At 44.1% G+C, this 15,143-nt stretch overlaps 1 protein-coding gene across 7 annotated transcripts in view; it reads left to right on the plus strand.

The window, feature by feature from the left end:
* The window catches only part of MAGI1 (membrane associated guanylate kinase, WW and PDZ domain containing 1), a 333,482-nt gene that overhangs the window by 294,704 nt on the left and 23,635 nt on the right, over positions 1-15,143 (plus strand). For 4 of the 7 annotated variants that reach the window (XM_053989293.1, XM_053989292.1, XM_053989288.1 and 1 more), the window contains 3 exons: positions 1,701-1,732; positions 8,272-8,488; positions 14,203-14,280. In XM_053989293.1, the coding sequence (XP_053845268.1) occupies positions 1,701-1,732; positions 8,272-8,488; positions 14,203-14,280 (327 nt within the window). The remainder of the gene's footprint in view (positions 1-1,700; positions 1,733-8,271; positions 8,489-14,202; positions 14,281-15,143) is intronic. The other 3 variants (XM_053989291.1, XM_053989289.1, XM_053989290.1) reach the window with 1 other exon arrangement.

Raw genomic sequence — 15,143 nt, forward strand, 5'->3', positions numbered from 1 at the left:
TGAGGGAGAGAGAGAAGAGAATCTCAATCTGTGTGTTTATCTCTGTGATAAATGATGCCTGCTAAAAATGTGACTTGCCATGAACGTTATGAAGTGTTTTCCTCTTTAAGGGTATTATACAAACACATCAGCAGAAATGAAGCTGCAGTCTCGATTGTTCAGTTCAAACAGTTTGATGTTTCGTTGTCCCTCAATCAATCAGTGCCTGGAGGTGTATATCAGCTATTGACTGGGAATGCATCAGAGTGACACGCAGAGCACAGATATTCCTCAAAAGCTTGAAAATATTTAATTTAAAATACTCATTACAGTATGCATCTCAGTCTGAGAGCAGCAAACTGAGCTCTGATTATAATTTTTCATTGTGATCTTCCCTATTCAGTGCTAACATCTCCCAAATTACCTTAAAATAAGCATCTTCCTAGACAGATTTGTAATTCACTTGCATTGCTTCTTTTATTCTCTGTGTAAAAGTTATATGAGGGCATGGGGTTTCGAATAAACAAAATGCATAAAGTAGAAAACGTAATGCGGCATAAATGCCACATAAATCACATCCTAAAGACAAAAGCAGATTTCAAACATCTGAATTACTGAGCACTTAATGTAGAGTGTAATCTGTGTTTTGGTTTATGTTTGTTTCTGGAGTGTCACAAAGAGAAAAAAAAAAAAATATTGGGGGGTTTCCTCTCTCTTCCAACCGCGGGGGAAAAAGGGAGGTCTTGACCCCAAGAAAGAGCTTGTCCTGCATTGTAGGTAAATCCCCAGACAAGTGTCTCCTTTGCTGCTGGCAGCTAGGCTCTATGCACAAGTAGCTAATTGAAATATCACTTGAGTTCTCTTGCTCATCACAGACTGAGTAAGAAGCTGCTTCAAAATGCAAAATTATCCTTGAAAAAACCTTCCCTGGTGCCCTCCTGGTGTTTGTTCCTTTACATCACCTGCAATCTGTGTAAGCCCCACTTCTCCAAGCTCCCTAGCATCCCCCCAGGGGTCAGGGCACTGGTAGTGCTGTTCTCAAGCCACAGCTTTCTGAAATTGTACCTAACAGATGAAATCTCAAAGACGTACACTTAGGATGCACAGGAAGGAAAACCTGTGTTTTTTTCAGTAACGTTCATAATTTTAGGTAGAAAAGCTTATTCTTCCTCATGCTTTTGTTTTCCTTTGCCCAGCCCACACCTCTCGGCTCAAACCCAACGCACATTTTTCCATTCAAAAAAATCAATTTCTAGAGAAATACTTTTTAAAAAATCAACCTGTTCCCCCTGCGCCGCTGCGATTGGTCCGATCAAAATCGCCGAGCCGATCGCGTCAAAAGGAAAGAGCCCCGGCTTAATTGTGAGCTAAGCCTCCTGTAATCCAGGGGAGCATTTGAGATTCTGCCCAGGCAGGCGCTGGGTTTGGGCAGCCGCTGAGGGCTGTGGGTTTCTCTCGCAGCCTCCCGGCTCTGCAGCACAAGTCAGCATAGCTAATGCAGACAGAGCTCTCCCCCCGCTGCCTGCTCCCCGGCTCTCGCTCGCTCTGCCTCTCGCCGGGCTTTGATTCGATATGAACAGACTGCTAACTCCGATGCGAGAGCGAGAGCTGACATAACTCTGCAGATGGCTACCTTCGGATGATACACCTAGGGATTTTTTCTTTAAGGGAAGGTAACGCTTAATGCTAATGTTTATTTTTCCCTTGTTGCCATTTTTCAGGACTGCCAGTCCCAAAGAAGAGCCCAAAGTCGGTAAGCACTTTTCAGCTACTATTTCTGTCTGTTTGTCTGCTTTGAAGGAAAAAAGCACGAGTTTGGCTTGTTTGCTTTTCTGGGTCTCGATTGTTTTAAGTTGTCCTTCTGTTGCAACCATGATTACCTTGCACGGCTCCTGCTGCATGGGGAGATGAGAGGGGGATGCAGTACGGAAGGGGGACTTGTTTGCAAATAAAGCCTCAGGTTTACAAATCCGCTTCCCTGACAGATGAGCTTCTCTGTCATTTAACTTACCAAAAAAAAAAAAAAAAAAAAAGCTATTGTTTCCTTTTGGAAAGATGGGAGGCTCCACCTTCTTGCCAGATTCCAATTCCTGTCGGGTGCTCATAGGCACCAACCTTTTCCATTAACTCAATGAGTTTTCTTGAGTATCTTGGGCTGAATTATTAACAGAATGGAGAAGCGTGCACCTTGTCGAGAGAGACAATGCATGAACAGAGCATGGTTACAGTTCCCAGGGAGTACAGCCAGATGTCCGAGTGCCTGCTCTGGAGGCATTTCCATACTGAGCAGGATTGTCCTGCAGGTGTAAGATTCCTCATTTTTTAAAAAAGCAACAACAGAACAATATTTTCTTGTCCCCCTGAATGTATTTCCATGTAAAGCTGTTACCTGGAAACATCTTAGCTAGCAGCACAGAAGCTGTGATCTCAAGTATCGTTAAAGCTCCATGAATGATATTATGGAAGAAATTAATATGCTATTTGTATGCAACAAAAAGCAATGCTTTATTTTTAAAGGGAATGAAATACCTAAAGCCTGAAAGTTTGCAGTTATCTGTTGAGTGTGGGTGAGAGACAAAATTCTCTGCCAGGAGCTTTGGGGAAGCAAAGCAAGTGAGGTATTTGCCGTGCTGAAAGATGGTGTGAAACTTCACCAACGGTCCCTGGTGGTGCCAAAACCTGCAGCTGGGCACAGCCCACCTCGCCGCAAACCTAGGCAAGAGGTTTAGGAAGCGGCTGAGCAGAAGGCTCTTGCTTCTCATACGAGCTCTCTGCTCATCCAAAAAGAAAGCCCTGAAATAATTAATGTGATTCTGATGGCTTAGGGCAGCACTGATTAAAGTCATGTGAGCCCAGGCCTCTACCATTGTCAGCTCGCATTAATGTTGGGAGGCAGAAGTGCGGGGTGTGCTCCTCGCAAATCACAGCGCTGTCAGCCCTGCCCGCTCGCCGCTGTCACACGCGGGGGTTGTTTCAGCCCTCGGTGAGCCCGAAGCGAGTGTGTAAAATACAGACGTGTCTGGCACGTTTCTGTTCTCTGCCTCCACTTTCTCCCCCGGTCAGAGCAGGATTGGCTGCACGCGATCTGGGCTATGACTTCTGTCATTAAACCAGCCCTAATCCATCAGCCTCGGTCTTCCCAGAGCGTGCATGCTCCCACTTTGCCACACACACAGCGGGATCCTGCTGTGTCAGGCACCACTCTAGTTGACACTGAGCTATGCACAGTGAAAATCTGAGCAGCATGTAAATCCATGGCAGGATAGTCCAGCCTTGGTGAACAAAGAGGCTGCTTACAAACAGGTGTAGCTGTGCAACAGCAGATTTCTCTCTGCTGTTTGCTCTGAGGAGCCTGTCAGCCTGGGAAAAGCTGACATTCCTTCGCATGCCTCTCCCAAGCCTTTTCAGGGCTCCTTCAGTGATTTTTCCTAGGGTCCTAGGTGGTGCTGTTGCTTCTAAAGCACAGGATTCCCAAAAAGCAGAGCCTCCTGTTCCCCTGGCCGCACACGGGGTGGTCGGCAGCACCGTTAGCAGTGATGTTGTGCTGACTGCAGCATCCTGCAGCCGCTCCTCGGAGGGCAGAGCCAGCGGGGCACAGCTGCTGCAGCCGCTCCTTCCTCCCCAGGCATTGCTGGCATGTGGGGGGGTGAGCGTGGAAACATGGAGCAAAGTGCCTCGGGGCGTCTGTGTACAGAGGAGGAAACTCCTTGGGCTCTCCGGGCTGGATTTACACCAACCCCAGAGCTCGCGTGGCGACAGTCAGAAGCAGGGAAGGGGTGGTGTCCAACACTGTCCATCCTTGGTTTGTTGAAGGGCTGTTGCTCCACCGTAGGGAGTCCAGCCTGACCTTCCTGGCCATGAGGATTCCCACTCAAGACAGGCAAGAGCCAATCCGGCCCCACTGGCATGGACCCTGTCTGGGATCCCATCTCTGAACTGTGCCCGGGTGTTTCCCGGGGATGCCCTCAATCCCAGGGACTCCAGATTGCTGCTGTGCTGGCAGTGATGGGGTGAACACAGGAGCTGCCATCAGAGCCGTGTGCCAGGGGCTGTCCCCAGCCCAGCACAGCTGTGGGGCTTGGGGGTGACATGCTGCCCATTGCCCCCGTGCCCTTTGCTCAACATTTCCCTTTTCCGGCATTCCTTGTACAATAAACAAGCTGCAGTTAGAGGACAGCACACATCGAGCTGGGAGCAGTTGGCTTTGATCTTAGCTTGTGCTTGTTTTTTGTTTCTTCTGCTGCATCAGGGAAGTCACGACTCAGGTGTCCATATTCTTCTGCTTTGCTCAGGAGATGAACCTTCTCTCGTTCCCTCATATCCTTTCCCAAAGCCCAGACACATTCCCCACTTACTGCCAGTGGCTGGTATTCATTCCTTAAGCAAGTCCTATTTTCTGTTCTCAGCCCCCAGTCCTGCATTCCCCAAAGGCCACCTTCAAGCTGTTGGTACCTCCTGGCTGTGGTGAGGTGTTAAAGCTGTGAGAGGTTTGTTGATGCTGGGGCTGTGACACAGCCTGGGAAGTTTTCTCGTCTTCAGCTTAGTTTTGCTGGGCTGTATTTGTCAGTCTGTGTGTATCTTCTGACAAACTTTGCTCTTCTCGGATTTTAAGGAGAGTTTTTCAGCCTTGGTGAAAGAGCTAAATTAGTAAAAAAACCCCTTTCCAGCCATACATGGGACTGGACATGTCCAAGTTCTTTATTCCCTTTCCCCTCACCAAGGACATGCTCCCAGCAGCTCTCTGTGCTGCTCCTTTTTTTTTTTTTTTTTAATTTCCTATAGATGATTTTTTAGATTAAAATGAATAATATTTTGTATTGAGCATCAGAGATATACATTCTAAGCATGAAAAGTCTCTAGTATAGCATTTTCCCCTGCAAATATCCTGCTATAACATGGATGAAAACAAACTTTTTTTTCCTTTTTTTTTTCCTTGTTGCTTGCATCAAAATACTCCACAAGGGGGCAAAGATTCCCACTTCCAGCTCAGTTTGCTGTCACTGCCAGGACCAGCTTCTCCAAAAAGCTCTACAGCACAAAATCTGCAGCTAGATCATTAGAAGATGGGATCACTGCAGGGGGGATAAGATGCTAAGTTCTTCTAAAAATCTGATGTTTTTCTTTTGGATTTAAATAAGTGCATTTTCAGCATAGCTGACTTGTAACCAAAAATGCAATTCCTCTGCACAGCTAGTCCCAGACAAGAGATTTACCTCATTTTTTGGGTGGATAAGCAGCACCAGGGACTCTGCCAATGTCCTGATTTTGGAAGAGGAATTGGTTCCACAGCAAGTTTGTACAAGACATCCCTCTTCATTTAGAGCCCAGGGGCTTGGGTAGGGCATGAGAAGCTCCAGCTTCCCATGTATTTATTTTGTCATGGCTGTAAAACAGAATCAGTATTTTATCCCATCACCTGTATTTAAGTGTGCAGTCTGCCGAAATGGACTCGAGGTAGTCACCTTGATTTCTAACCGCTTGGTAAAGGTCTTTCTGGCGAGCCATTGATGCTTTATCAGCAGCTCTGGAGAAGATCTCTCAAGAATCAGGGGTGCTGTTCCTGGCTCGGGTAGTTCAGTACCCCATGCTCTTCATAGCTCCTGGCAGAGCTCAATACAGTTCAGCTGATCTGCTTTACTGGACTCAGAAAACCACGATCAGCACCTCAGGGTGAGCTCAGAACCTCCTGCTCTGTCACCAGCCAGACCCTGTGCTCATCTGCTGCTTTCCTGCCCATGTGTATGAACCAAGCAAGCTGGACAGTAAGATTCAGACCCAGGAGGATTGGTCCTAAAGCCTGGCACAAGGCAGGAGATGGACAAGCCATCCTTTAGTTGGCATTTGGTCAGCTCATCCCTCTTGGGAAAGCTCTACGTGTACCAGGACACAAACTTCATCTGAGAAGTGCCCGTGGCAGGGACCAGGATGGTCAGACCCCCGAAATTCCTCATGGCTATGATGTGCTGAAGCTGCTGCAACATGTGCAAAGAAGTTTGGCCCCAAACCTTTTTGGCCTTCTCTGGCTATATGAAAGTCAATAAATATTGTCCTGAATTAATTTAATCACACACATTCCTTATTACCATGGTTACGCTGCCCTTGCTCTGGTCCCCTCTCAACCTCCTAAATAGAGATGTTTCAGGCTTTTTGAAGGAGTTATTTCTTTGGAAAACCACCAGTCCCACTAAAGAGGTTATCACCTATTTCTTGAAAAATACCTATTTTTGCAATTGCTACTCCAGTTTAATTAGAGGTAGTTTTGCTTGAGATATGCTGACACCTCCATTTGCAATCCAAAATACAAAACAGAATTCAGTTTGTTCAAAATGTAAACCTTTTTTATCACAAAGTGAGAGCACTTTTTGAAGTTCAAACTTTATTTATTTTTAAATCAGAAAGCTTTCTGAGAGTTCTTATTATTTCCCTAAGGGCTGAATAAAGCATTTTAGTCCCTGTCCTCCACATTCTGTAACCAGCTATTTCCAGTGAGATTGGCCTGAAGTTTTACAGGATTCTTGTAGTTATTTTAGAAGTTTGGCTAAACAAACCAATCCAGATGGCTGGACTGAGAGATGTATTTTTTTTAAGTTGATTATCCCCAGCATAGCTGTTTTTAAATGGCTTCATTAAAAATTGGAGGGCTGCATGTGAATTAGCTTAATTTGCCACTTAAAAAGCTAAAAAATGTTGGAAATTGGTTTAGATATTTGTATTTGAAAGTCTGCAGATGAGTAATCACAGCAGGTAAGCTTTGTTCAAAATTGCTTTAAAGGACAAAGGCAATTTCACATTCTAGTCAATCGAAATACCCTTTAAAAAGATGGTGGTGGATCAACAACTCAAATTTAGGGCTGAAAGGTCAACATTATTTGGGCTGTTGAAGCTGGGATTTTTTCTTAGCGTAAACCTAAAGAACGTGCAACCTCACAATAATTTTACCTGGGTTTTGGGGTTTTTTTAAGACTTTAAAAGAGAGCACTTTGTATGGTTACTCTCTGCTCTGTACTTAATTCAGCCGTTCTGTGATGGAGCGTTGGCTGCCTGGGTCTCATGTTCAGAGTGAGCCAAGGGGTGCTCAGACCTGTGGCCAGTGAGTCCCCCATGCAGATCAGTCTGGGTCTGCTGCTGGCTTCTCTCCCTACCCCAGCTTGGGTTCCTAGAGTGAAGTACCTGAAAGCACAGATTTTTGTTGCAGTTTTCAGATACCCTCTGCCAGCAGGAGGCTTAAATTTCCACCTGAGGTTTATTGGTGTTTGTAGCTGACCCCTTTTCTGCTGGGAAATAGTGGATGTTGGATAAACAACCTGTGGGATGCTGTTTTTCCAGCCACCCTCTGTGTCACAGCAGCCCTGGGAACACAATTCCCTGTTCCAGAGCAGGTGGGAGATTGCACTCAGCCTTGGTGGCAATCCAAGGTTCATCTCAAAAGAGCATTAAAAAGCATTTGCTGCACAGTGTGGGGAGCTCTTGTTGAGGATTTTGCTGCATATTGAGCAGTACAAATCCTGGCAATGCAAATGTGACTTGTGCTTCATTTGAGCACAGTTGTGAATTTGAGTTAAGAACTTTATACCTTGCTTCGCTAAATAGTAAGCAGTCAGAACTCTTGACATACTTTGGAATAAGCCCTGAGTTTAGATGGATGCATTTTTTTTCCTATTTTAATATACTTGATTAAAACAAATTAAACTTCAAATAGATATTTTCACAGTTGATAAGGTCTGCAGAAGTCCCTTGGATGCTCTGGGGAGCAGAGCCATTAAAGGGGTACTCTGTTGTTCACAGACTTGTAATGTGGGGAGTTGCAAGAGCTGCAGAGAAAAAGTGATCTGTGCCTGAATCTGTTTCAGGGAGACAGTCTGAGTTTTCACAGTGAAATCTGGTAGTTCATCCATTTTCTTTCAGGCTCAAGTTAGACTCAGATGTTATTTGAAGAGAAGGTTGTTGAGATTTTCTGCCTTAATTCAGGAAAAAATAAGTGCATTGAAACTAGTAACCTATAATGAGATTTAGATCTGTCTTATGTGTGAGAAGGAAAAATGCCTTTTTTTTAATGATGAATTACTTTGTTTTGTATGTCTCTTTCTGTCAGTCTGCCCATCAGAATCTGTCACCGGGGAATTCAACTGTACCCAGCATTAACCGGCTAGCAGCAAAACTGTGACTTACATATTTACTTACGTGCATGCAGAAAAGCCTGATCAAAGAAGGGAGAAAAATTGATGGAAAACACCCACTCAGCGACCAATAACCGTCTGTTCTCTCCCTTTCCACTCACTCTCTTCCTTACAGCAACCACTTGAAAGGAAAGACAGCCAAAACAGTTCCCAGCAGAGCGTCTCGAGCCACCGCAGCGGGCACACCGCGTCCCCCGCGCACAGCACCCAGGTGCTGCCAGACTACGCCGCCCCGGAGGCGCCGGCCGCCGACCAGCCGGACACTTCTGGGCAGAAAAAGCCAGATCCATTCAAAATCTGGGCCCAGTCCAGGAGCATGTATGAAAGCCGACGTGAGTATGAAGCAGGTGTAGTTGCTAAGGCTACGGCGCCGGCAGCTGCTCCCTGTGTATTTTCTTTGCAAAGAAATGAATCTTTTAGGTTTCTGCTGGAAGTGTAGGGCTTCTGCTGGTTAATTTGGTGCCTGTCAATGAGTTCCACTTGGTAGAGCTGCAATTTGCTGTCTCACGAGGATTGGGTTTAGATCATCTCTAGGAAAGGGCACAGAGACCAAAGCTTAATATGAAAAATCCCTTTAAAATTAAAGACTGTCTTTTCCCCTACGTTTTTATTGTGCTTTTAAATTAGGCCGGAGGAGAATTTTCAAGTTTGTTATCCAGATCCTAACCTCTTTTTTGAGGTTAAGATTGATGGTCTGATATGCATAGGAATTTCAGTAAGGAGGGGAAGTATTTAGTTTGCTGAAATTCATATCAGATGCTTTTCAGCCTCACTCTGGGGAGGAGAAAATCCAGCTGAGCCATTTTACTTTGACCAGAGTGGACACTTTAACAATACAGTTATTAAATGCATATTTTAAGTGGCTTTTATGGCAATTAATAATCTGCACACTTAGCTAATAATTCACCAGGGTTTTGACTCTGTTCCAAGACTATAAATGTGGTTTCAATCAGTTTCTTCTCGGGAAACAAAATAAACATATTGGCTTTGCTTTAATTACGCTGGTGAAGATGATCAAATCTGTAAAAGCTTCTTAAAGAGTTAGAGTGTTAGGTTCATTTTGAAAGGCAGTAGTTACTTTAGTTAAGAAAAGAAGTTTCAAAGTCTTAGTGCTCTGAGAGTTATCACCCACAGTTTGATTTTATTGTCTAACTGGAAATTGGTAAAACCAGTAAGAAATTAACCTTTACCTCAGAAAGAAAAATGGTAGGACTTTTTTTTACTGACAAAATGAATCACTTTGAAGTCTTATATCCTGGGAAAATTAAATCATGAGTCACAGTTTCTTGGCTGAAGATGCATCTCTTTGGGTTGAGTGTCTCAGCAATGCAGTTTGTAGGTGTCTTTGCTTTTGTGCACTGCTTCCCTTCCCGTCCTTTCCTAGGGATTGGGTGTACCGACCCTGTGGGCTCTCAGGCCAGGTCACACTGATCTGCAGACTGCAGTGACAGAACTTGCATGTGCAGATCACTGAAATAGGAAAAAGGGGCGAGGGCTGAGGGACAGCAGCTGCTGAGCCCTGCAGAGCTGTGGGCAGAGCTCCTCCTTCTCCTGCCTGGGTGGACAAGTGTCCCATGGCACTGGCCTTCCCGCTGCCCAGCCCGCGTGGTTCCTGCTGGCACTGTGCTGCCATTCCCTCTGACCCCCTGCAGCTACTTGGTTAATGTCTAATTAACTGTTTAACTCACACTAATTAGTCATTAGTATCAGCTTAGCAGCCTTAACTCCTGCCTATCTTTCCTGATAAAACCCAAGACTGATCTGGAGAAAGCCTGAAGTTCACAGGCAGGCAGTCACCCTTCTGTGTCACCTCCAACACCATGTGCTAAATCCTCTCTCTTTCCTCGATGGCTGCAGTTATCCTGTAGAGGTTTTGTCCTTGGCTGGGACTAAAGCCCTTCCAGAGGCCTTTTCACAGTCTCTTGACCTGCTGGCTTCCCACAACCCATCTTTTTCCTGTGCCACAATCCTCACTGCTTGGGCCTGTTGCTAGACTGGGATCTGCTACACCCCTTCAGCTTCCCTGTCTCACCTTTCCATAGTCCAGCATCTCTGTAGTGGAGCTGATCCTCTTCTCCTGCTTCATTCCTTGTCTCTTGCATCTTCTACCAGATAAAACCTGTTTGAACATCGGTGCTTTTCTATGACCTTTTCGTCGCATTGCTGTTCCCTTCCAGGAAGGTGTTTTTCTGAGATTTCTTGGTTTCATAGATGGGGTTCTTTTTGAGATGGTGGAAGTGTGTGATATGGTCATATCTCCTTTTAAACCATTAGAGGTGTCCAAGAGCCTGTGAATTTCCACCCTAAGCTGGAGTGAAACATATTCCCTGGGGATTAACCTGCACTCTTAGCTAGTGACATGGCTTTGCTGTGGGTAATGAAATGTGAAGAAAAGCAGGAAAGATAAGTAAAAAATTGAGTTGGATGTGCTCTTCTACTTTTGTGGTCTGATCCCGAAGCATGACTGGTGGTTTTACTTCGAGGTCAGCGGTCAGCTCCTTCTTCCCTCACCAAGCCCTTATTTATCACCAGTCTCATAAGTAGAGTCTGTGGTTCACAGCTGAAACCTGGCTCTGCTGCCCGGGGGGCTTGGGGTGAAGTCCTGTGTTTCTTTTCCTTTGTTATGAACTTGAATCATCCCTTTGAAACTCATTCCCAGTGTTTCCCAAGCGTGGCTCTCAGGTTATTTGTAGGGAGCTCTGCTGACACTGAGCAGCAGAGTGTGTGATGGGAGGAATCATTCCCTGGGGACTCCGGTTCCCTGTCTGTCAGCTCCACCTGTGCTGTTCTTCTTGTTTTTACCCAGCTGCAGTTGGGTTTAACTCCAGTGCCACCTTTGGCTAGTAGGGAAACAGTCACATCTTCTCTTTCTCCTTTACTCGGGCACCCATCCATTCCCTCAGGCTTTGGGACTGTCATCTCCAGTGACAGCTTTGGGTGCTGGGTGTGACTCTCTCTGCAGCCTTCTGATGGAGGTGTGAGCAGAACTGAGTGAATATCTTATGCACAGCAGGAGGATGTCACCCTAGTGCCAGGGCTGAGGGTGGGTGACACATCCAGTAACCAGGGAATTTGGTGGGTTCTAGAAGGCTCCACCACTTGAGGAGCCCCAGCAGAGCTCTTCTGCCACTCAGGCCAGGGCTTGTCCTCTGTTAATTGCTGGCCTTAAATTTTAAAAAGCCTGAAAAGGGTTATAGGATGTTCTTCTATAGAATTTTCTTCAGGGTTTTGAATCCTCAACAAGTGGACTGAAAAACAGGAACAAGCCTTTGTGTTGAGGTATATGATGAATTTAAGAAGGACAGAATTTTTGAGTGTTAGATCATCTTAAGTGGTTTATTTTGTCCCATTTTTGAAATTTTTGAGCATAAAAAGAGCATAGTACAGTTTTTCAAGTGCAGTTGACACAAGAAGATGAATTCATTAGCTCCAGCCCAGACAGATTTTTTTTCATCTAAAAATAATATTGTAAAGAGGTTTTATTCAGTATATGAATTCCTCTTCTCCAAGATATTTGTAAGAAGTACTGAATCTGTAATGAATACCTACTGCCTTTTTCTCTGGGAATGCATCCCACTGTTACTTACATTAATAATAAGAATGTAGACACGGAAAGCAAAGGCAACATTTTAATATTTCAGAATTTCTAAAATTCGTTCCTCCTCTACTTGAGTTGTCTTTGGATCAGTATTTAATTCAAAAAGACTGTATTTGCTTTATGTGACCTGTCTCACTGAAGTCCCTGGTAGAGTACAATTAGGTTGAAAAGCACCAGTTAACACATAATTGTGTAAAAGCATGTGTTTTTAGGATTTACCCAAAGCATCTTAATATCAGAAAGTGTTCCAATTCTGCGGGGGAGAGCCACAGACGTTGCTTGTTTAGAGGAAGGGAAAAAAACAACAAAAATTAAGCTAGAATTAATAATGCAAAGCTAAGGAAAGGCTCCATCACTGTTTCTGGACTCTGGCTGAAGGGAAGCAGATTAGAACTGCAGCTTTATTCCACAAATGCGGGTTAAAGTTCCTTCATGTGGAGCTCCCTGGGGTGAGGGGATCAGCCCTGCAAGGTGCTGAGTGTTTGGGCTCGGGTCCAAGGAAGCTTATTTTGAAGCTGTAAACCCAAAGGTATGCTTTAAGGCTAAGGCTGAGCTCAGATGCTGTGCTGCAGTCTGGCCCAGAGTGACCAGTCTTTGCTGGATTAAGACGTTTGAGCATAGCCAGCTTTGTAGGGATGTGAAAACAGAGCATTTGGTGGTGGTAACAAATGCACTCTTTGCTGGTGCTGAGCTTTAGCTGCCTGAGCTCCTCGTTATGGGTAACTCATTGCTGCTTGTGGGAGTTGTGTACATGAATCAGAGAGAAGGATAAACCCTTAAGGTTTGAAAGCTGAAGCAGTTCCAAGATCCAGGAATGACACACTTGAAGAGCACTCAGAGAGAGCAACAGCAATTGAATGGCTTAGCAGATAGCCACAATTCAGAAACCTCACACTGTTTTATTGAAATATATTTTTATAATATGCTTTTTACTTTTCAATGTATTATTAAACTTCCTTAAAGATTAACACAATCTGTTGTCAAATTTTTCTCATGTGGCCTGATTGCTTTGCAAAATACTGTATCCTACATATGGCCATCTGTCAAAACAGCAGTGACAAAATGAATTAATCTGAATTGCAGATGTGTTAATGAATCCCTTTGAAGGGCTTAAGCATTTAATTAAAAGTAAAGCAGAACACGATAGAGAATTTTTAAAGCTTTTAAAATATTCGAAGTTGTCATTAATATTTGAATTATATTTTCAGGCACACAATTTGTTTGGGAGGATTTTTCTCTCCCCAAATCTAATTAAAATAATACAAACAAGTCTTGACCCTAGCGTGTTCAGTCATCGGCAGTTACATAGGACTAAAAATATTTGCACAATAACACAAACATTAGATAATTTTCCCTTAAAATAGAAAAGAAGAATACTCTCCTGAAATTACAGCCACCTTCTGATTAGACTGAGTTGAAAGATGATGCTTAGTAAAAGCCCTTTGGTAGGGTTATGTCCTTTTATTATATGAATAGTAGACAAACAGTTGCAGTGATACTCTTGGGCACACAGATGTATCCGTGCCCTTAGAGAATGTGTTCCTAAAAGGGACCATGATACTCCCAGCATGTCGCGTGAGCTTGTTCATCTTGTCAAGAGCTTCTGCTGAATCCATCTTTCAAAAGCTTTCCATGCCACCACAAAGGGAAAAGAAAAAAAAAAATTGAATTCTCCTGCAGTGGGATAGTTTAGAAAATGGATTTATTGCAAATATGGAGCCTTATGAGATCTATGGGTAAATTGCAGGACTTTTCAGCTCTGAAACTCTCCATCAGCTTCAGTGAGACTGTCCACTCCTAATTTCAGAGTTGTCCTTACATATTTTGCTGAATCTGGACCTTAAACAGTTTGTGCTTTGCCAAGCTATGAGTCACTGAAAGTGCTGCTGCCTCAAATGAGCCAGTGACTAAAGCAAACTCACACTGATCATTCTTGAATCCATCTTATGTTGAAATTGATGTCACACTAGGCAGATTTGTATTTTATATAACATGTTAAAGTTTGCATACTAAAGTTTGATTAAAATTATCTGTAATTAAGCACTGTTTTCATTGTTCATCACCACATATTTAGAATTTCTTTTAACATTAGGCAAAGATATTTCCATTTGGAAAACTAACTCATGTCATGAAGTTGGAAGGTTTTTTGTAGAAAAGTATATTTAAGGTGTTCTTACAGAAATTTTTCCTCTAAGGAGAAAAAAGGTTTTTCAAATATACCTGCATGCATGTGCATAAATGTGTAAATTCATATGTGTGTGTATTTTATATCTACATGTGCATAGGCAGAGAGATGTGAAACTTAGGATGTCATAATCCATAGTAGCTATTACTTTAACAAATTGTGCATGCAAGCCTAACATGACCCTTAAATTCACAATTAATTAAATGAACTAACAAGAAAGCAAATACATTAAGCTTTGCAAAACTGTAAAATTAATATTACAGCTATGTCACCTTCACCTGCAACTGGACTGAGCAAGGGTGAGAGAGAGAGAGAAATCAATTCCACGAGTTTTGGAGAATGTAAGACTGTGCTGAGAATGTATCTGTGTCTGTGATGTCTCGTTCTGGTGTCATTGCTGCTCTGTGGTGGGGGGCTCTTCATCACCAAGGGAGTCTGGCAAGGCCATATGCCAGGTTTAGCCACCCAGGAGCAAAGCCTGGCTTTGCTGTCCTGGCTGGATGGTGTAGGTGGCCAGGGGTGGGTGCATCGTGTTCCTGTTTCCTTCATGCGTTTGCCCACATGGCTCATCAACAGGGCTGCATCACCCACCTTTCCTGACATTCACAGAACTCTTTTTACCACTTTTGCACTGCTCTCCAAATGGTCTGGTTTAATCTGGGACAAGCAGACTGCTGTTGAATTTTACCCATTTGGGCTGCATGCATGTTTTATCAGAGTCAGACATGCTTGAGATCAGTCAAGGTGCAGGGTTGCAGTGAATGACTCCTAAAGGCCATTTTTCATTCATTTTCAACAAAATTTCAGCAGCACCATGCTCCCATTGAGTAAGGAAAGTGGCTCCTCAGAAGAGCAACTGAATAATGGGACAACCTAAAATAATTCTTTAGTATGGAACCTCAGAGGGTCTCGCCTTTGAAGCTTGGGGGTGGATGGGTGTTCTGGGCTGTGCCAGTGAATCACTGCCTGGCAGAGCTGCTACAATAAGTGGTAAAAGGAGCTTTGTACCCATTCTGTGAAAAGGTGTGTTGTCTGTATGTCTGTTGTATCTGTGTTCCACCGTGCTGAAATCCTTCCAGTGGGAGGAGCGCTATGTGAAAGAACCAGCTTCTTTGGGGGCAGACTTGTCTTTTTTTGTTGCTTTGGTCTGACATAGCTGGTCCAGCCTGGCCTGCTGTTCCCTCCAGCAGCACTAATTGTGTAG

This window comes from Vidua macroura, chromosome 13, assembly GCF_024509145.1.
Source record: "Vidua macroura isolate BioBank_ID:100142 chromosome 13, ASM2450914v1, whole genome shotgun sequence".
Lineage (NCBI taxonomy): Eukaryota > Metazoa > Chordata > Aves > Passeriformes > Viduidae > Vidua > Vidua macroura.